The sequence below is a fragment of the Leptinotarsa decemlineata genome, unplaced genomic scaffold (genome assembly GCF_025532065.1).
Source record: "Leptinotarsa decemlineata unplaced genomic scaffold, Ldec_3_MD MMD2_tig00026354_RagTag_RagTag, whole genome shotgun sequence".
NCBI classification, from domain to species: Eukaryota; Metazoa; Arthropoda; class Insecta; order Coleoptera; family Chrysomelidae; genus Leptinotarsa; species Leptinotarsa decemlineata.
Window position 1 is genome coordinate 22,712,593 of NW_027412702.1, and position 22,195 is coordinate 22,734,787.

Consider the following 22,195-nt stretch of genomic DNA (forward strand, 5'->3'; position numbering starts at 1 on the left):
TCAGCCATATTACAAAAATTTTGATTCAGGGGTATGAGAAGATATGGAAGAAGCACATACAATGACTGATGACAGACCTAAACAAAGAACAAGAAAACCAAAAAAATTAGATGATTATGTTTGAGGACAAACATAAATTCAGGATGGCCGAATGTTGTAATTTATTTATTATTTTGGCTCACCATATAGAGGATTTGGAGAGCAATGTCATACATTCTGAGAGATGTCATAGAGATTGTTTCGTTTTGTAATTGAAGTAATTTTATTCTATTCTTGTGATTTTCATATACAGGGCTTTCCAATAGGTACTTGACAACTTTGAATTTAAATTGTGAACGCACTATTTCACTAATCATCTAATTGTTGATTTCTTTTGTTTCAGTAAACTTAACATTTTCATTATGGTAAAGTACACGAACGAACAACGTTTGGAAATTATAAAAATGTACTACCGAAATTCGGAGTCGGTGACCGCAACTTTAAGAGCGTTAACTCCAATTTTCGGTCGTAATTCTCGCCCCAGTAGACAAGCAATAACAAGTTTAGTGCAAAAATTTGAGTCTACATATTCATTGTGTGATGCTGTCGTGCCAGTGAGACAACGGGCTGGTCGAAGTTCCGAAAATATCGCTACCGTTAAGGCGTCCGTAGCAAATGATCCAAATCAGTCGATTCCGCGGCGTTCTCAAGAACTGGGCATCGCCAAGACCACTTTATGGCGAATTTTGCGTAAGGATCTGGGTTTACACCCATACAAGATTAAGCTGACTCAAGAATTGAAGCCGAGGGACCATTTGAGTTGACGTACGTTCTCCGCTTGGGCTCTGGAGAAGATGCACCAAGATGATGAATTTCATCGCAAAATCATTTTCAGTGACGAAGCTCATTTTTGGCTCAATGGGTTCGTCAATAAGCAAAATATGCGTTATTGGTCTGGTAAAAATCCACATGTGCTTCACGAATCACCACTTCATCCACAAAAAATTACTGTTTGGTGCGCTTTGCATGCCGGCGGCGTCATTGGGCCATATTTTTTTGTCGACAATAACGATCGTCACGTTACTGTGAATCGCGCCATGATTACCGATTATTTTTGGCCCGAATTGGAACACATGGACTTGGATGACATGTGGTTTCAACAAGACGGTGCCACAAGCCACACAGCGCACGTTACAATCGATTTATTGAAGAGTAAGTTTGGCGAGCGTGTTATCTCAAGAAATGGACTAGTCAATTGGCCGCCTCGTTCTTGCGATTTAACGCCTCTAGATTTTTTTCTTTGGGGCTACGTCAAATCATTGGTCTATGCCAACAAGCCGACAACGTTGGAAGAACTTAGAGCCAACATTGGACGCGAAATAGCGGCCGTTCCGGCCGAAATGTGTGACCGAGTCATTCAAAATTGGGTCCAACGAATCGACCGCTGCCGACGTGCCCGCGGTGGCCATATGAACGAAGTCGAGTTCCATTCATAAATGTTTTGAATGTATTTCAAGTCGGTAATAAAGTTTTGGAAATATCTCAAATGGTTTGCGTTTTATTTACAAAAAAAGTTGTCAAGTCCTTATTGGAAAACCCGATATTAAAGTCAAATTGAACTTCGAACATTTCTACACACCCAGAATCAATAACCGAAAATCCTGACCCATATTTCCAATACATCCATCTTCAAAAGCACGCCCTTCGGGTGAAAACCCGAACCTTCTTCGTGGATAAGATTTGTGACACTGACTGAAAAAGATGTAGGCATATGTCCTGTTACCCGTAGCAGTACATATAACTAGATCACTGGTACTATATAGTGATTGAGAACTAGAAATCCAAAAAGGGGTTCTTCCTACAAATTCAATGAAATTTGGGGTACATAACCTTCCACCAAAAAAACAGTAAAAAATATTGATTCCTCCACAAAAAAATGTGTTTCAAAGAATGGCAATGTCATTATTCCATAACATTTCAATTGTGTTCAGTGTTATTCTGAAACCTTGGAATATGTTTTGTCTATGTTGCTAATCATTTCGTTTCATAATTCACGTACAAGAATAATCTATAATGTGTGGAAATAAAACAAAACTGTACATTACTTATTACAGGGCAGAACTTGTGAGATATCCTTACATCATCATCAATATTAATCGGGACTAGTTTCAAAAATACGACATAAGAGAGATTGATAACGTATCCAATTAAGTAGACCCATTTTCGTTAACGAGGAGAATACATCACCGAACATATACCGTTTATTACAGTTTTGAACATAATTACTACGTCACACATACCAGTCGTTAAATTTATAGGCGATTTCATTGCTTTTACCGTTGAGATTTATTACGATAGTTGGGATTTTGATGTATAGAGAACAAAGAGCAGTTATGATGTTTCATCAGCACAGCTATCGTCAAGATTTGGTTATATTTGAGGTTGCACTGCGATGATGATTTTATTCGAAAATGTTGGATAATTCAGGAATTAACTTTGAATCGGTGTATTCCATTTGGTTGAGTTCAGTTTATGATGAGATGAGTAGATTTTGGAACTTCTGGTGTGAAGTGAATCTATTGGTTATCTCCTGATGATGCTAACTTGGCTGAAGATGACTTTCAGTCATCGATTGAAGCGATTATTATTATTGTATAAAACAAAGTTACCGCGGCTGTCTGTCTGAACCCGATGTACTCATAAACTCTATTTCATCAGTTCGCACTTCCATTGAATAATATAATATTCATTGATTTGAAAACCCTGAAGAAAATTTAAAAGATTAACCGAAAATAACAATTTTATTAAACAAAAACTGTAATTACACAGAAATAAAAAACAAGCAACAACCAAAAAAATTAAAAATTAAAAATTGAAATAATAATAGCTGAAAATTAAAAAAATATTATTAACAAAAATGAAAAATGAAAACTAAAAGATTCCAAACCAAGTTATGTCACGACGTTTCCATTGTTAGTATCCACAATCGTCTTCGGGTGATAACTAGACTTATTCCTCCAAGATCTGAATATTTATAGGTCATTCGAGTGCTTTCACCTATCTTCTCTTCCCTCCCTCCGCTTCATTGCCTCTAGCGGGAGATGACCGTTTGACGGGAGTTGCTCGTTTTTCTCTTGATTAGAGGTTTCTATATATTACGTATCTCTACGCTAGCTTCTTTGAATTTTCTCCTGAACCAGTGTTCCTCTTTGTGGGTGATTTCAGCTTGAGCCCACTTGATGTTGTGTTGATGAGTCCAAACATGCTCTGCTATTCCGGATTTGCTGGTTTCTCCTCGCTGTGTGTTTCTTGTGCTCAGCAATGCGAACTTGTAATGGCCTCTTAGTTTTACCGATGTATGATTCTCCGCACTCGCAGGGTATCCGGTAAATGCAATTCTTGGAATCGCAGTCCGCGTTTGGTGGCCTGGTTTTCGTGAGACTGCTACAGATAGTGTTCCCAGATCTGAAACAGGTCCTGATGTCATACTTGGACCCAATCCTTCTTATCCTTTCCGATAATCCTCTGATGTAGGGAAGTACAAATACTGGTTGTGGCGGCTTCTCTTCCTTGTGGAGCTCTAGCTGTCTTCTAACTGAAGCCTGTTCTACCATCACTCTGGAGTAACCATTCTGTTGAAGGTCATTTTTGATGATGCCTAGTTCATTTTCGAGACCTTCCTGTGTATTACAGAGCTCGAAAGCACTGTCTAGTAGAGTCTTGATGATTCCTCTCTTAGTCGATTGATGGTGGTTGGATTTCTGGTTCAGATACTGTCCTGTGTGAGTGGGTTTTCGAAATACAGATGTTTCTCATTTAGTGTCGGTCCTCTTCACTCATAAACTATCGAATAGATTGTCATACCGTAATCAACAATGAACCCAGTGATTCAATAGGAAGGTTTATGTTTTGTGTAAACTGCTAGCAACACAACGATATCATCCGTACAAAGTCGGGATAATCGAAAAGGCTGCCCAATCTTTTGAAAGATATTAGTACATATTTTCCTTTTGTAAATCTATAGACAATTCCGCAATGGCATATGTTTATGTTTTAAGGACAGTTTACGATATCCATTTCAATACGCTGACTGACGAAAATAGCATTTTAATTATTTTTGGTACATGTGCTCAGTGTCTCTCACTTAGTAAATTATCAGACCCTCAGCTTCAGCTTCATTGGCTAACTAACTAACACAATAGTGTGTTGATGAGCCACTATTTCTGAAAGAACAAAGGTATAAAGGTGTTTACTTTTGTGTTGATAAAAATATGTTCACATGAGTTATTACAATATTGAAACTATTGCGCGATATTATAATTTCTAGTAGTCTCACACCAACGTGATTAGGAAAGGTTGCAATTGCGTTGCAATTTTTTTCTATCAGTGCAAAGCATCGGTCTATTGGCATTATTGAATGCCCTGGAATAGGATAATATATCAGGATCCGTTGAAAGAGCCTAGATGTACAAAGAGAATTCAAATACGTTAACAAAAATTGGTTTTTATTCTGCGAAAAACAGTTGTCGCAAAAAATTGACAATATAACTTGTTTATCGGTTTTGTATTTCTTCAGATAAAAATCTAAAGCTGTAATAGTGTCCTTCAAATGCGCAGTATCTGATATTTCTATCAACCACCAGATCATTGAAAACAGTGTGTTTTCTAAATTTTTAGGACTATACATTGACAACGGTCTCAAATTTAATGAACATGTCAAAAACCGGAATGAAAAATTGTCCTCTGGTTGTTATGCTGTAAAAATTGCTGCAAACGAACTAGGTTACACAATCGCAAAGTCAGTATACTACTCCTTGATAGAGTCACATTTGCGATATGGTATCCCATTCTGGGGAGTGTGCAGTGGAAATGTTCTTCAAAGTGTTTTTGTTGTACAAAAAAGAGCCCTGAGATACCTCTGTAAATTAAAATTTCGCGATTCGTGTAAAGTTCACTTCAAGCAACATAACCTTCTCACGGTAGTGTGTATATTCATACTTGAAACAGTGTGTCTCATTTATAAACATAAACAAAATTTTAATACAGATAGTAGATATGCCACCCGCCAAAGTAACCATATCAAACTACCTTTACCATATTCCACTCCAGTTAAGGACTCCATTATACAGTGCTAGTCAAAAGTCCCCTCCCCCCCTCGTATCTTTGGAACGGGTATACTTATAATAATGAAATTTGGAGGATGGAAATAAACGGATGTAGGCTTCTTAACTGGTCATAACAGGTGACGCAATAGTCATAAATGACGTCACAAGGCCACTGTGACCAAAAATTTTAAATGGGACCCTATGGCAAGTGACAGCTCGTTTGAAAGGTATTGAAAATACCTATTCAGTCATACCAATTTTGTTTGGGTTTCGGCTGATTTTGATTGATAAATTGAAGAAATACGAAAATTATTGTTTCGCATTTAATTAATAAAGATTTTAAAGTACGCCTCTGGTTCATTGTCAAAAAGGTTGACGTGTTTGAATTATCTACTTGTCAAAAGTGTTTATACCTTGAAAATTTACCTAAGCTATTGTTTAACGAGACGTTTAAGTGTTTACATAGGCAAAATGGTACGTACTGTAGCCGACAAAGTAGCAGCTATCTTAATAATTGGTGAATGTAGAAACAATTTCCATGCAGCGGAACGACTGTTTAATGAGAGGTACCCCGATCGCCCTATATCGAAGGTTTATTTGAGGGAGCTTCTTCGGAAGTTTGAAGCATCAGGTAGTGTTCAAGATGCCAAACGATCTGGTCGACCAACAATTAGTGATGACAAAAAAATTGACATACTTGGAGAAATGGTAGTGAACCCTACTTCTTCCACAGCCCAAGTTGCGTCTATCTGTGAAGTCAGTCAAAGGACAGTACATAGGGTGTTGGCTAAAAACAAATTTCATCCATACAAATTAAAAATGTTAACACTCAAAATGTGAGGTATTGGAGTGATACAAATCCTCACATCTTTCGTGAAAAACATACTCAATTTCCAGAAAAAGTAAATGTTTGGGCAGGTATTTTGGGAAACCACATAGTTGGGCCTCTTTTTCTCAATGCTAACTTAACCGGTGAATTGTATCTGGAGATGTTACAAACTGATATTGAGGCGTTAATTCTTGAAATTCTAGAAGATAATCCAGATGAATTCGACAACTTGGAAATAACGTTTCAACAAGATGGTGCTCCTGCACACTATTACGGTGCAGTAAGACGTTACCTAGATGAAGAATATCGTGGTAGATGGATTGGACGACGAGGTTCGATCGAATGGCCAGCTCGGTCACCGGACCTTACACCATTAGATTTTTTTCTATGGGGGTACTTGAAATCTAAGGTTTACGCTACAGCACCTGACAGTATTGCCATTCTGAAACAACGAATTGTTGAAGAATGTAGGGCAATTTCCGCTGACACACTGGGACGAGTACGACAAGAGTTTAGCAATAGGATGCATTACTGCCAGGAAGTAGATGGAGCACATTTTGAACACTTATTATAAGAACTGGTTCTTAAATCTTTATTAATTAAATGCGAAACTATAATTTTCGTATTTCTTCAATTTATCAATCAAAATCAGCCGAAACCCAAACAAAATTGGTATGACTGAATAGGTATTTTCAATACCTTTCAAACGAGCTGTCACTTGCCATAGGGTCCCATTTAAAATTTTTGGTCACAGTGGCCTTGTGACGTCATTTATGACTATTGCGTCACCTGTTATGACCAGTTAAGAAGCCTACATCCGTTTATTTCCACCCTCCAAATCTCATTATTAGAAGTAAACCCGTTCAAAAGATACGAGGGGGGGAGGGGACTTTTGACTAGCACTGTATATAACGGCTGCAAGATGTACAACCACCTTCAAAATTATATCAAAAATATACAGTTCTTTCCGATAGAACCTATTATAGTTTGGAAGAATATTATACGGATATAATAGACTATACCTACTATTGTTTGTTATATTTTAAATTTTAAATGAGTGACTGATTGCTTTTTAACAATTCAATTCTATAAAGTAGTGACCACATATACTATGTATACTAAGTAAATAATTATCTAAATGTTATTCATATAATTTAATTTATTTTATTTATACAGGCTTTGTCAACAAAATGTAATTTTTTGATAATAAAGCATATTTTGATTGATTGAATAACTTCATTAGGGCCCTTGGTTGCAAAATTTTCAGTAAACAAAAACATTGTGGCCTGATTTGTCACAACATTATTTATTCTTATTTTTGGAAGAAGGCCATTTTTCATCGTCGTCTAGTGAAAATTGATCTATAAAGGCAATAATAAAAAAACAAGGCTACTACATGAAAACAATAACACAATGAAAATAACAAAACACGCACTTTTCTGTATCTGATATCACTTCGGTTCTTTTTGAGAGTACTTTTTCAACACTTAGGTTATTCATGCATGAAACCTCTCGTCACTTTATAAAATGCGACTTGAGAAATAAGTCACTTCGGAACATTTTAGGCAAAAACTAAATAGAATAATTAAAAGTACATTCAATTTATATCTAGATGGTGCTACCAGTTTTAACTCGCCAAAATGTTACTTAGGGACTTTTTGCATAGAGCCCTTCAATTGTGCAATTCATTATCAATATCATTTTCACTTATAATTTCGAACCATGGCAACTGGTATAAATCTAATAAAAAAAGTATGCAAAGTCGAAACAGCGATATGTTACAAGTTTGGGTTCTATTTTGAATTTCTTTGTTAAATATTCAACGTAAACTAGCCTGTGATCTGAAATGCTTTGGGATGATAAAGTACCAGATCTTATAACATGATTAGTATTACTAACGAAAATTGGGTCAATGACCGTGGTAGAAACGTTGGTGATTCTAGTAGGCTCATTAAGAATTTGTTCTATTGGATTGGTTCTGTTGGTAGATTAAAATTTACACAATTTTCATGGCATATAATATTTTTTAATGAATTATTAATTAATTTAAATTTCATTCTTATCAAGAATGATGCACTAAAACACTTGCTTGAAGAATAAATTTCATAAAGATTGACATTATATTTCAAAATGAGCTGATAGCAAGTAGCGCTATAATTTATTTGTTATTTGTGATTAACAGGAACATCAAAAAATTCATAAATTAATAAATTTTATAATGATGTTGGAATTTGTATTGAACATTTATTATTGATATTTATAATTCAAGATATTTAGTGATATATTGCAATGACTAGCTAAGATTCTTGGGTTTAATAGTATATAGTTTCATGTATATTTCAATAATATATTTTCTATAAATATTTCAGTACCCAATAATCATCACAGAGGCCACAAAATTATTATTATTCATGTTTCACATCTGCTAGGCGTCCCGTGGAGGCTCACATTTTTTTTAATCAATTTTGACATACGAGTAAATTTGTTCATAAGCTGGAATCAACGGTTACAAACTGATACGACAGGAAAAAATTTGGCCAAATATGCTCTGATACCGAGCGAAGCCGGGGCTCATCGCCAGTATCTAATATATCTGTAAAATATTCCTTTTTCTGCGTCTCCTTTTATTCTCGATATTTCAGGTGAAAGATATAGTAATTTCTTTCATCGATTTCGTTTCAACCAGTGTTTGATTCAGATATACTCCACATATCGAAATATAGAAAGGCATCCATGTAGCTGCAGAAAGATATGGAGCATGCTTCATCTCAAAATTGAAATGACAGTTTTGTTACTGAAGGCAACGAGGATGTTGGTTTATTTTTTCTTTCGTTTCTCGTGGGTTTTCTGGATTTTGCAGTAAATTAGGTATTCGTGACAGCTGCTATTACTTTACTGGAGACTTAGTTGGTTAAGGCACTATCAATCTAAATATTTACCCATCTCTAATCTCATCGTTCGATGCGCTCCATTTGCGAGGATTCTCACCATCAAACCCATGTCTTTTGCGAATGTCAAATATTTATTTGGAATGTTTTTCCGATTTTACTTTTTGTCTTTTCACATAGGTATATTATTTTTCACCACACCGTATTCCCAGATTAAATTAGAATTGAAGTCTTCAGCAATATTCTGTCTTCTTCGTCAAATGTGACAGACGTTCCCTCAGGAGATTGATATGTAAATAAATTTCTCGTGTTGTGTTACAAATTGCATTCCCCGTGGGCATCCTTTTTCTCTTCGAAGCTGATTCGAATCCTGAAACATGTTCATCTCACATCCTATATGATGTAATTTGTCGTAGCACATACGTTATCCTATTTCTCTCTTCATCTTTCGTATTGGTAAAAGTTCCCGACAGCTGGTGTAATCTGGAAAATGGGGTAGTTTCAAGACGTTATAGGTCGTTCACATATCCATTAGTTGGATTTCAAATGCAATAAGTTTGATGAAGCTTGGTTATAATTTCATTCGTTTTCTCAATAATTTGTCTCTTATTCTACTATATGTATTTCAATTCGAATGAGCTTATTATCTAACTTGGTATATATGCAGTCGCTGGCAAATTTGTGTTATCTGCAAGATATTTATTTTCAAATGTCTTTGATTACCCATCCGTCATGTTCTCTTTTTCCCGAGAAGAAATAAAACTTATATTTCAGAGTTATTAAATTCCGAGCCTTTACTTTTCATACGCTTTATGAAAGGATGCAAGGAATTCTTAGGAATTTATTAGTTTCAATATACAAAATACAGTTGTGTTAGTTTCTCAAGAACGGCTGTACCGATTTTCATGATTTTTCATTCAACGGATTTGTTATTTACTTGGACTCTTTTTGAAGTACATCTCTTGTTTTGGCTAAGTCTCGATGTAGTTTCTGTATTCACTACTTTTATCACTAGTGGGAAAACCAGTGACGGCTCGTGTATTGGAGAACAGGGGAGGCTAAAGTCATAAAGACTATATATATAAACACAGAAAAGCCCGCCGGAGGCGCGAAATTTTTTATGTTGTTGCACGCTTTGCTTAATACTAAAGTTAGGGCATGGGCATGACAATGCGTGAAAAGTGCATGAGGAGGAGCTATGGACTTTATTTTAGTTTGTAAAACATTTAAATGGCCGGCCATGACCGCAGCCCCATCATAGGTTTGCGCAATTAACTTTTGCCTAAAATTATAGGTGTCACACGTACGAATTAAAAAATTAAACAAATCGTCAGCTGTGCGCCCAGATGAAACATCATGAAAACCCATAAAACGTTCTATCACATTACCATCTTCGACATATCTAAAAACGATTGAAAGTTGTTATCTACAGGTAATATAGGTAGTTTCATCAATTTCCCATGCAAAAAAAAAGAAACACTTTCAATCTCCTTGCTTATATTTTCCTTAATAATATATGCCACACTGTCTATAAGCTCATTTTGGATGGTTTTTGAGGTGCCCGAAAAAACGCTACCGTTTAAAAAAGTGCCAAATTGTGATAATCATATTTGCCCCATAGCATTAAAAGTTCCTTGTAATTGCCGCGATTGATCGAATCTTCGGCATCGTGTCCACGAAAAGCTAATTCTTGGGAACACAAATAAATTGTAATATCGATAAGTCTTTTTGAATTCGACCGATTTTCCCTAACCTGATTATTAAAAAAAATTATGCCTCTTTTTGAGCTGTATCTAAATCTGTTGCTATATTTTGTTTGCTAAACAATTTTAATTTACAAGACGAAAATATATGCTCTTTAGATTTAAAATGTCTTTCTGTAGAACGAGGTAAATTTTTTAAATCGGAGTATCCTATTTTAGACCACGTTTGGTATTCGGTTTGTACGGAAAATAAAACACAGGGCCAACAAAAAAGTTTAATGGAGCCGGTTAACCAATCACATTTATCGTAAGTACCAACTAATGTTAAATCCTCGATTTTGTCGATTATCTGACGTTTTAATTGTAATGAAATTTGGTTGAGGCCTTCCCAGAGTTTTAATAATGTAAAATTTATTATCATAAGATAAAGACTTAAAATTATTTGTCAGCAACCAATCGACTATATCCTTAGATTTTTTAATTTCGTCCAACTTATCCATAATAAATGAAAGAAAAAACTTACCGAATAGTGAAAACCTGAAAACACCTTGAAATTGAAATCAAACACTTTAAAAACACATTAAAAATATTACCAAAAAGCACTGCTATAATACAATACTGCCTGTTTTATACACAAATAACGATATTATCAAAAAATAGTAAAACGATTTACCGAAATATTTTTTGGTCCCGGTTCGTCACGGCATCTCGTACGAAGAATTAAATAAAAAACAAATGCAGTCGTACACTAACGGAGACCAACTGGAGGCTAGCCTCCTCTAACGTTATAAGTTCTGCAACTGAAATTACAAATCGGGACGTATGTCGCTGGTTGGATCGGTCTCGTGGAGCCTGTGTTTTTTAAAGCGGTCGGAGGCTTGGCTCCCTTGCAACGTATGGCATTTATTATTTCGGGTGGATGGTTTATTCGTTATTCGTTCATAGGCGGTGCGTTTGAGTTTTGTTGATGCAGGAGACAGTGTGGTACGTACTACGTAATGAGTTATAGTGTTTTTTCGGGCATATTATGTATTCATATTAAAAATTAATGGTAAAGTAATGATAACCAAGCATTTTTAGAAAAAAATAATCATAATTATTAGTCAATATATTTTAATTTATTGCGATGAATAGCCTAAAATTTTATGGGGACGCTAAGCCTCCCTTACCTCCTCTGACGAGCCGCCGCTGGGGAAAACGTATTTTTAAAAAATAATGGTAAGAAGAATGCAGAAAAATTTCTAGAGGTCTTCGAATTGAATTATTTTGTTTTTAATAATAAATTATTCAACAAACAAATATTTAGGAAAGCAATCATCAAGAAAGTTGTAGACAACTTAATTTTGTTAGTATCATTTGACAATATTGATACAATTTTAATGATAATCAAAACATATAAATATAGTTTAAAAAAAACTAAAAAACACGATTTTAAAGAACATCGAAATAAAAAGTTAAAAATAATTTTTTTTAAATAAGTGACGGGCGCTTGATATACAAAAAATTTGGCTCAAAGCGCCCACGCTTGCAAATTGCAATAACGAATGTATTAACCATATCAAAATTTCACTGTATGAAAACTCATATCTCGAGTAAACTAAAGTCTAAATTGTTTATTAAATTTCATGTAGAGAATATTATAAATCGTACATTGGCCAAACATCTAGTAGTTTGAATAGTCGTATATTATCACATAAAAGTTTTGTTAGGAGAACTGTAAATTCTTGTACCTTATCTGAACATGGCACTATTGATAATCATAATATGGATTATAATAACACTAAAATTCTACGTAGTGCAATTAACAGCTTAAATAGTTCAAAATGTATGAACAGAACGAGCAGAGTGATATTTTCTGGAACAGTCTCGTATCGATCGGTTTTATTTACTCCATTATAAGTTGCACAAAACATGTAACTTTTTGAAACTCTGTCATCTTTCAAGACTCGTATCGACGTTTTGCTTGCTCATTCGAAATGTAAATGAAGTTTTGAAAATAAATGTAAGTCACTCATCATAAAGAACTTTGTTCACTTCAATATTGAATTTTCTTGTTCTTGTTATCGCAAATTGAAGTTTGTCTAAAGGCAATTTAAAACGTAAGATGATGTTATTTGAATTTCTACAAAACCGAAATTGATGGAACTGAAGTCAAACTTGCAAAACTGATTCAGTTAATTTTGTTTAGAAATTTGGTAGATTATTTCGAATTTGCTATTACGGTTTCTCTTTATTGATGGAAAGAAAAGGTGAAACACGTCAACTTGTCACTTCCTTTCATTTCTATGTATAGTGTAATATCAATTTTGATAATTTCGCTCCAAAGGTTATTTTTTTCATATGTTCACTTTTTTACTTCATCTCTATTTATTAGAATGTTATCTCTGCCTAATACCTATTGAGTCTTCATATCCCGTTTTATAAATGACAAACCAAGCTATTCATCAAACCGATATATCATTACCTACTCTGATGGTTTTCATTAATATCATATCGTTAACATATTATTTGTTGCCGTTAGACAACAGTTTTTGTCAGTAACAGCGTTCATAATTATGTTTATAATTGATTTTTCCAAAACACGTTTCAAGTCAATTGACCAAACCGAATCATTAAATATTTTTTTCCAAAGTGTGTTTTTCTCATCAATAATGAAAACGCTTGCCAGCCGATAAATATCGTTAACCTTTGTGTGGAAGATGTCCTGCAAACCGAGTGATCCTTTTTGTCTATTCAGTACACGAAATCCATACTCATTGGGTCATGACCTAGGCTTTCTGCCAACACTCTGTCTTGCTGTTCCTACTAACTTTACACCCCATTAAAAGATAAGACACCCGGTGGGACGATGATCATGATGTACGAGTTTTACGTTTACGCTATACCTACTAGAAAATGTTAATGGCTTCGAGTCTAAATTGTTTCGTTGTTGGGAATTGAATAGGCGATTTTCTGTAAAACATTGAGATATTCAAGAGAAAAACCGAAGGATATATAACTCGAAAAAGGTAAAAGAAAAGCACGGAATTGCCTAGTTGAAGTTTACAAAAAATATCGTTGAATTTTATTTTGAGCAGATCCTAAACTTGCATCTTGAATTGATTGGTTGTTGAAGGATACCAAATTGAAAGGCCATCGATTTCTCTGTTCAGTGCTTCCTATTCTTTCAAATTTGATGCGGTGCATATCAAGAAAAAACGTAACAAATATAATCTGATCAGAAACAGGCGTTAAAAGATGAAGATATACTTTTCCTTGTTTAGCTAAGACGATTTTCATCAAATATTTCCCTGCTTGTTTGTTCGTTCTTAACTTGAATTCGATGCTTGTAATAGAAAAATAAACGCATATTTCAAATAAACTTTGTTGTAGATAGAAGTGATAAATAATTTTCATTATACCTTTTCACGTTTAGTATCTCACAGTATCTTGAAAACGATGAGTGCGATAATATTACAGGTCATGTAGGCACCTTGATCCGAAGTAGGGGGGTCTATTCGCAAGCCACACAAATTTTGGTAGGATACTAACAACACCCACCAACCAAGGGGTGTTGGTTAATCACTTTTGTGATCTTGTCAGGTAACTTGTAGTCATCCAGGCATCCACCCCACCATAAGCTCCCATATGCCCTCATATGCCCCAATATGGCCACCATATGCCGTCTAAGTATTTGCAGGTCTTTTCAAATTTTACCTCCACTCTTCAGTTTTGAAAACAAAAAAGATTTTCTTCTGAATTATGATTATAGTTGTAGAGTAACAGGACAATGGCATCTGTTTCATTTCATTCCATTTGCTAAATACAACGTTGGAAAGAATTCCCCTGGTATACTTGGTTCAAAAATATTTAAGAATATTCAAGACAAGATTTTTTGTTTCATATTCCATTCGCTGAATTTACACTCTAAATAATTTTCCAGGTACCCGGCCTAACAAAGAAAACATACATTTTGGAAAAAATATATTTATTTTTCAACATAATCTTCTTGCAGCTCTACACCCTTTTTCCATCGACGTTCAATAATTTCGATGCCGTTTTTATAATAAGAACTGCCTTGCCCCACAAAATAGCCATTAATTGTCTACATCACTTCTTCATCGTTGGAAAATCTTTGACCATTCAGCCATTTTGCCAAGTTTAGGAGCAGAAAAAATCCCAGGGGGCTAAATCTGGCGTTGTCTTTATGAAACAGCACTTTTTTCTTAGCCAAATGTGACCGTTTGTGCTCGATTTCTTCACTCAAACGTTGCAATAAGTTCGCATTATACTCGCCGTTGATAGTTTTACCTTTTTAAGATAATCAATGAAAATTATCCCACGCACATCCCAAAAAACCGATGCCATGACCTTGCCTGCAGAATAAACGGTCTTCACCTTCTTTGGAGTCGGTTCCTTCTTTTGAGTCCACTGTTTTGAATCTAAAATCTTTTTGACAAACAACATTTTATTCTGCAGTATGTGGTCTTTTTTCGTCATTATTCTTCTCAACATTGGTAGATGATGTTAGTTTCGGAAGATAATGCGAAATAACGTAAGCATCTGCTGACCTGCACAAGAGGAGTTTGTTTCCTCAACTGATGCAGATTGTAACTACGTAGCTCAATAATTCATGGCAAGGAAGATTCTTTTAGGCATTCTTCCCAAGAGGAAAGGACGAAATATTTTCTAACTGTACCACCAAGGCTTCTAGGCTTGTTAACAAGATGAGGAGTTGGAGATTAGAGGAAGGGTAGTTCAGGTTGTTTGGTCTACGTCCATTTCCTCTGTAGACTCAGAGTCATTCTTTGGTTATTACAGCGGATCCCAGCATTACCGTGACAATGCTTTCTATGACGCTCACGACAGGACATCCGTTATCTGAATGATTCCATTAATGACACTGATTGGATCCTTTTGGCACGGATACACACGCCTCAGCATAAAGCCATCGTTGCATAGAAAAAAAAATCCCTCCGATGAAATTGTGGAAAACAAAGGTATTTTGATTTTTAATTTGTGAAATGATAACTTCTTATGGGAGAGGATAAACCACTTCGTTCCCTATCGCGTAACGGCGCCAGTTTGTCTGCTTTCCCTTTCTCTCACGCATACGTCAGCGGAAGGCAGGCTCCTACTCTCTCGTCCGATAGATGAACAGTATTTAGTGAATAGTTGAATAATTCAACTCAGATTAGTTTAAATTATCACTTCTGTCGGGCGTCCCGAGACATACACATTTTTTGTAGGACCAATGGTCCAAACTGGTTTCAATCGCATTTTCTTAGTACTATAGCAGTTGCGACCCAAAGTACCTTTTGATACATTATAACATTTTGATATATTTTTTCAGGTGGCGTCTTAAGGTTATAATTTCAATGAAAAACTAATATTACAGTATCATGCCTATTCTGAAGTAGACTTTCTTTTCAGACTTAACGACGTAAAAAATTTAGTTAGCCAATTGTATGAAGCGATGCACATACAGGAACATCAAATCACCAAAGAAAAAGAACTGACTACGCAACTTGAAATGATCCAACAGGAACTGTTGCCTCTAGAACAGGTGAGTCATTTTGATATAAAATAAATACAAACAATTTATAAGTTTTCAAACAAATAAAATATATGTTGGAACTGGCCGCTACTTGACGAAAATCTATGAAGTATTTAAGTAACGGGTGTTTCGCTATGCAGTAGCTTATTCCTCAGGCGTGTTCACTATGAAAACGCCCAACTAAACTAAATACGTGTTGCGGTTTTCTGAACTGTTCTGCGAACATCCCACAATAAAGAAGAAACAATACAAAAAATATTAGAAGTGATGAAGTTTTATCGTTTGTTCAATAACAGAGAAGTAGTGATACCATTTCGTAAGCCCTTATCTGTTAAAAAATCAGTGAAAACCTGTTTTTTCGGTAACTATATGTCGCTCACCACCTCCTACAAACGACAACCCTCAGCTTAGGATTAACGAGGTCTTACCTATCAACGTGCCATTCCTGGCATGGAAGCAAGAGGCATTATGTTCTCTCTATTGCGAAATACTAGTACCAATTGCCTCAAATAGAAAAACATAGGGGAAAAGGTATTACGAAGGTATGGCTGTAGCGTTACATATTCAGCAGAAATCCGTCACCGTACACCAGAGCTTCAACATAATTCACCAAATGACACCAACCAAGTAGGTGTCATTTCCATTGACAGCGTCTGCCATCAAGAATTCATTGCTTATTCAATATATCAAATAATTTTGTGAAGGGTAAATATGAATATCGCTTTATATATATCAAATTCCAACAAGCAAGTTGCCGCGCGGTGTCTGTAATTATTTTTTTATTATATGCCGTTGAAATTATGGAACACAGCTTGTCATAAATAATCGATTACTTTCCGGCAGATACGTGCTATGAAGTGGTAGATCCGTGCCATAAAATACATTCGGCAAATTTAATAATTTTTTGTTGGGCATTCCTTCCGATAACTTCGGAAGGAATGCCCAACTTATAAAACATTTTAAATGTCAGAAAACAGCATAAAGCCAATTTGGCATTTTAAACGTAATTTTTAAAATATTTTTGTTTGAACAAAATTTTAACACAGACGTTTTTGATGAAATATTCCATTCTTTTTGGCAATAAAAGAAACAAATGAAACCGTTTATGATACAAAATTATAATTCGTGCGCCAAAAATTAGTGCAATTATGTTTTGCATTATGAACTAGATTTTTTCACAGAAAATTGTGATGTTCTCCATACAAAGTACGTCCTTTCACAGGTTGTGAGTTTGCTTGTAACAGAAAGTTCTGCAAGATCCTTCGCAGATTGTTTGACAAGAGAATCCATTCTGTTTCCAACCCTCTTTTTATTGTATATCAACGACTTCTTGGAAAAAACCAAGAATCCAATATATTGCTTTGCTGACGACAGCACACTTGTCTCGTCATTCCATTTGGATTCCAAGACATCGGCTACGGAGTTACATCTTCACCGGCAGCAAGAGGTTGTATATCTTAATAAGAATCTAGCGGTGATTTCGAATTGTGGTAAAAGTAACCACGATCAATTCAATGCTGTGAAAACCCAGGCATCGCTTTCTGCTTCGATGAGTTTGTTGGGGGTTAAAATGGACACCAGTCTGTCTTGGCACAATACTGTCGCTGGAATTGGACAAGCTGGTTCTCATCAGCTTAGGACACCGTTCTGAACCAAAGAACTGTACACACCTCAGCAACTTTTGTTGCTTTATAACGCTCAGATCAGACTTTCTTTGGAGTATTGTTCTCATGTACGGAGCTCCGCCCCTAAGCATACCCTGAAGCTGCTGGATTCCATCCAGATAAGAGACATCCTCCTGATTGGAGACACGAACATCACTTGCAACCTCAATAGTCTGGAACATCGGAAAAAGGTTGGAGATATGTCACTCTTCTATGGGTACTTTCACGAGAGGTGATTAAGTGGCCTGGCACATTTGATTCCACCAAAAGCGGAACATATCAGAAATATGCGACGGACTATGACTGCTCATCGTTTTGTGGTTCAACTCAGTACACCTCGAATTCCACTGTTAAATAATTTTTTCATTTGGAGAAGTGCGTTTATGTGGAATAAACTTCTTGAGAACGTGTTTTCAAATGAATTTAATCTCCAGTGAAATATCTCTTGAAACAAATTTGTGGAAAATTTCATTTAACATACAAATACAGTAAAATTCATATATAACGACTCCGCTTATAACGACTATCCGTTTATAGCGACGCTAATGTTTACTCAAGTTTAGATATTCAGTTATTGTGAAAATATACCGTTTAGTGCGACTCCGGTTTGAGCTACCAACCGCTTATAGCGACCGTTTTTCATGATAATACATCCGGTTGAAACGTCGCGCAATGTTTTGTTTACACAATCTGCGCACCAATACCTCGGCGCACTCCATCTTCTTAGGTACCTCTATTGCTAGGTACTACTAGCAGATACTGATATATTGATTTTACGCCAGAGGTTCCAGTATGAAGTCTTTGTCACTTATTGTAAGTTCATAATAAGTTCGACAAAATGAACTCTGTGAATCGAAAGTGTTTTGCAATTGAAGAAAAAAGTGCAATATTACACAGATTAGAAGCCGTTGAATCAAATGCAGCCCTCGCAAAGTAAATTGGCGTATCCCATTCTACAATATCCACAATTGAAAAGAATAAAGATAAGATCGAGTCACTGTTCAATGCCAATGTTTTGAATTGCAAACGTGTAAGAACTTCTACTCATGAGCAGTTGGATAAAGCATTGCGAAACAATGTAGAATGTAGCCCAACTTCAAACCCAGATGATTTCAACGAAGAAGACGACGTGCCGCTGAGCATTTGGGCGAGAGCTATTGATATGAATCAGTTACCCATAAGAAACGAGGACTTTGAACAATACGCGTGTGTCGATGATGCTGTCGCAGACTAACATGGATGATGAAGTTATGAAAACAATGATGTCGCGAATTCATAATGTTGTACGAAATTCTTACTACCGAACAAAATTTTGTCAAAAACAAACTCAAATAACAGGGTTTTACGTTAGTAACACAGTTTTTTCGTGCATTGCTTGTGTATTTTATCTCTTTGTATTACAGTACATAATGTAAGTACATATGTTTGTACATCAGAATATTTAAGAACTATCAAAATAAAGCATATGTGATTTCTATGAAATGTTTTATTGACCTATCGATCAGCAATCCGAACAGCTGAATGAAAGACTAATGAACTAATGTACGCTTTACTACCACAAACTTAATCCGTTTTGAGCGTCGCGTCGTCCGGTTAGTACGACATAGTATATCCGGTCCCTTGAAGGTCGTTATATCCGGATTCTACTGTATATCCAATTCTAACGTTAATCACCACCTTTGTACGGGCATCGCAAGTCTTTGGCTTCTGTACAAAAAAAAAGAAAAACATTGTGGTAGGTATCCAATGTGTATCGCTCTAAGAACGCCTTAAGGATTTTTCTGTAGTGTTTGTGTTTTGTCGTAGAAAAAAACAGAAAAATTATAATTTTACATTCGCCTTACGCGAGTAAAAAAAGAAGACTCTAAACCACAAAAGTGTCCCTACTTTTTAGTTATCTACTGCATAAGTTCGGGATTTATGAGGGCTTATAATTTCAGCATGGCGGAGTAGTTCTGACTTCAATATATTTCAAATATCTTGAAACTTGTTTGAGGTGGAGGTAGATGTTTGATGTTTGGGTGAAATATTCTGCTCAGACGTAAAAGAAATAATTACCAATGTGACTTTATTTAGGTAGTGAATATACTCGTATATGATCGATCATTAAAACCCGAAATATTACTCGAACCTACGTGAGTTGAATATTTTCTTTCCAATATAGGAGGAATGTGTCATGTATGTTCGGATTTTTTTTTAACTTTTATGTTTTCAAAAATTTATAATTCATAACTTCAGAAGAAGTAGATAAAATCAGCAAATATCCACCATAGTTTTTTCTAATTTTTTTATACAGAAGCACAAGCCTTGCGATGCCTTTATAAAGGTGGTGATCAACGTTAGAATTGGATATATTTGTATTTTAAATGAAATTTTCCACAAATTTGTTCTCAAGATATTTGATTGGTGACGTTTCTTCTTCCATTTTTTACAGTTTTTCAAAATACTATCCAGGAATTAATTTTTAATATATTCAAACCTGAAAACATTAAAAATATTTCACGTCATCCTAAAAGTCCCAATTTCAAAACTTACAACAAATCTTTTGTTTAATCATAATGTTAAATTGATATCCAACATTGTCTGGGGATGCAGTAAACAATACTGAAACATTTTGAATTTCTCAACTCTCAGTCTGCTTGATTCAGTAATGTATTTTTGAGATTTTCAAGTCATACATGTTTTTAAAAAATATAATAATATAAACAGATATCCCATCAACGTAACATAAATAATGGGCACGTTATATTGTGAAACAGGAGCTTTCATAAAAAAGAGAATTTTTCAAGAGCTCGTTATTCACAACTTAAAGAGGCATTATTAATGATACATTACTATAATAGTAATTGAAATTTTGAATGTTGCATATTAAAAAATACAATAATACAAACGAATATCCCATCAACATAACATGAATAATGCTATTTCATGTTTTGAATAACCAGCTTTCATCAAAAAAATTATTTTTCGAGAGCTCTTTTATCGATTTCCTTTATCATTCTTCGCGACAAAATGCTGTAAAACATGATTTTTTTATGTGATTACTACACTGGCTTCCTGGCGTTTACAATTGTGAGATAATGGGAAAAATTTCTCTGGTATGATTTTTAATTGATTTGAAGTCCTTCATTTGAATAAATGCTATATCTTCAGGGCTAAAGTGAAAGATAAAGGAAATCACAGTCGATGATGATTACTGGCCACAGAAATCTCAGATATGTTTTTTCTTTGGGAATAATAAAGTAGTATGCGATTTGAATGGGACATTATATATTTAAAAGGAAAATATATTTCTCCCTTAGATTTCCAGGTATACTTTCTTTCGAAATCGGTTTAGCATCCGTACGAATGGGAATAGCTATATAAAGGAGAGCGATTTCATTTATTCTCGCAGAAAGATACTCGGAATAAAATAAAAAAGATCGGAAAATTGAACGGAAAATCCTTTTTGCTGGGGTGTTTGCGACAAAGGAAAAGCTCATTGTAACGTCTCGTAGGGCAAATCTTTTCATTCCTTTCTTCATCTACACAGAACAAAGAAATTGTAGTGCATCGCGTTATTTTATAACCTACTCAAATTCTTTATTTGAAATACACATGTTGGAGAAGTACCGGCAAACTCCTGATTTTCAGCTAGTGTGATGCTCGTGATGATTCGACGAATGTGATATTTTAGGATAAAACATATCGATCGCTACTATTACGTAAAGTTTTGAATGTCGCAAAGTATACTTTGCTTTAACAGCGGTTTCAGAAAGAAGTAAAAAGGGAGGGTCAACATTGTGATCTCTGAAATCACTTCCTAATTTGAAAGGATCATTATTGTTTCAATAGTTTTGTACGTTCAATGTGATGAACCATAATAGGAGCTTTATATCTCAATAAATATTAATTCTACTGTGTCGTGGTATAGTTTCATAGATAGAGCATTGCATTGATGATGTTCATTTTTTACAAATTTATTTTTTGCATCTTTACAGCTCATAATTGTATGATGTCGTTAAGCGATTTTTTGCCGATTTCCTCTACGAATTCTAATTGAACCAAAGCGCCTTTGGCAATGATAGTGTTAATGAACGCACTGTTTATTTATAATTACGATTGAGGTTTGATATTATTATGTGATTTCATAAAATAATTCAAATTTACCCCAGTAAACCACGCGCTTTATTAGAAAGCCATACATAAATAAAAATCTAGTAGGTGGTAGAAAAATTGGCCCCATTTCCATAATCAATATTAATAAATCAGATTTCCTGTAGGAACTATTTGAATAGAATACGTTTTCACCTGAAATGATTTATTTTATAAATATATAATATCCTTCCGATTATCAACTAAACCACCCGCCACTGTTTTATGGTCCCACTTACTTCAAATGTAAACAAACTCTCCATAACCTCTCATTACCCGCCACCCCCTCGCCCCTAAGTTGAACAGAAAAAGATAGTACGATACCCGTTTCAAAACACATGTATTGTATTGGTATAG

At 35.1% G+C, this 22,195-nt stretch overlaps 1 protein-coding gene across 2 annotated transcripts in view; it reads left to right on the top strand.

The window, feature by feature from the left end:
• Positions 1-22,195, top strand: part of MCU (Mitochondrial calcium uniporter) — a 212,708-nt gene that overhangs the window by 165,299 nt on the left and 25,214 nt on the right. For both annotated transcript variants that reach the window (XM_074184571.1, XM_023159915.2), the window contains one exon: positions 15,917-16,049. In XM_074184571.1, the coding sequence (XP_074040672.1) occupies positions 15,917-16,049 (133 nt within the window). The remainder of the gene's footprint in view (positions 1-15,916; positions 16,050-22,195) is intronic.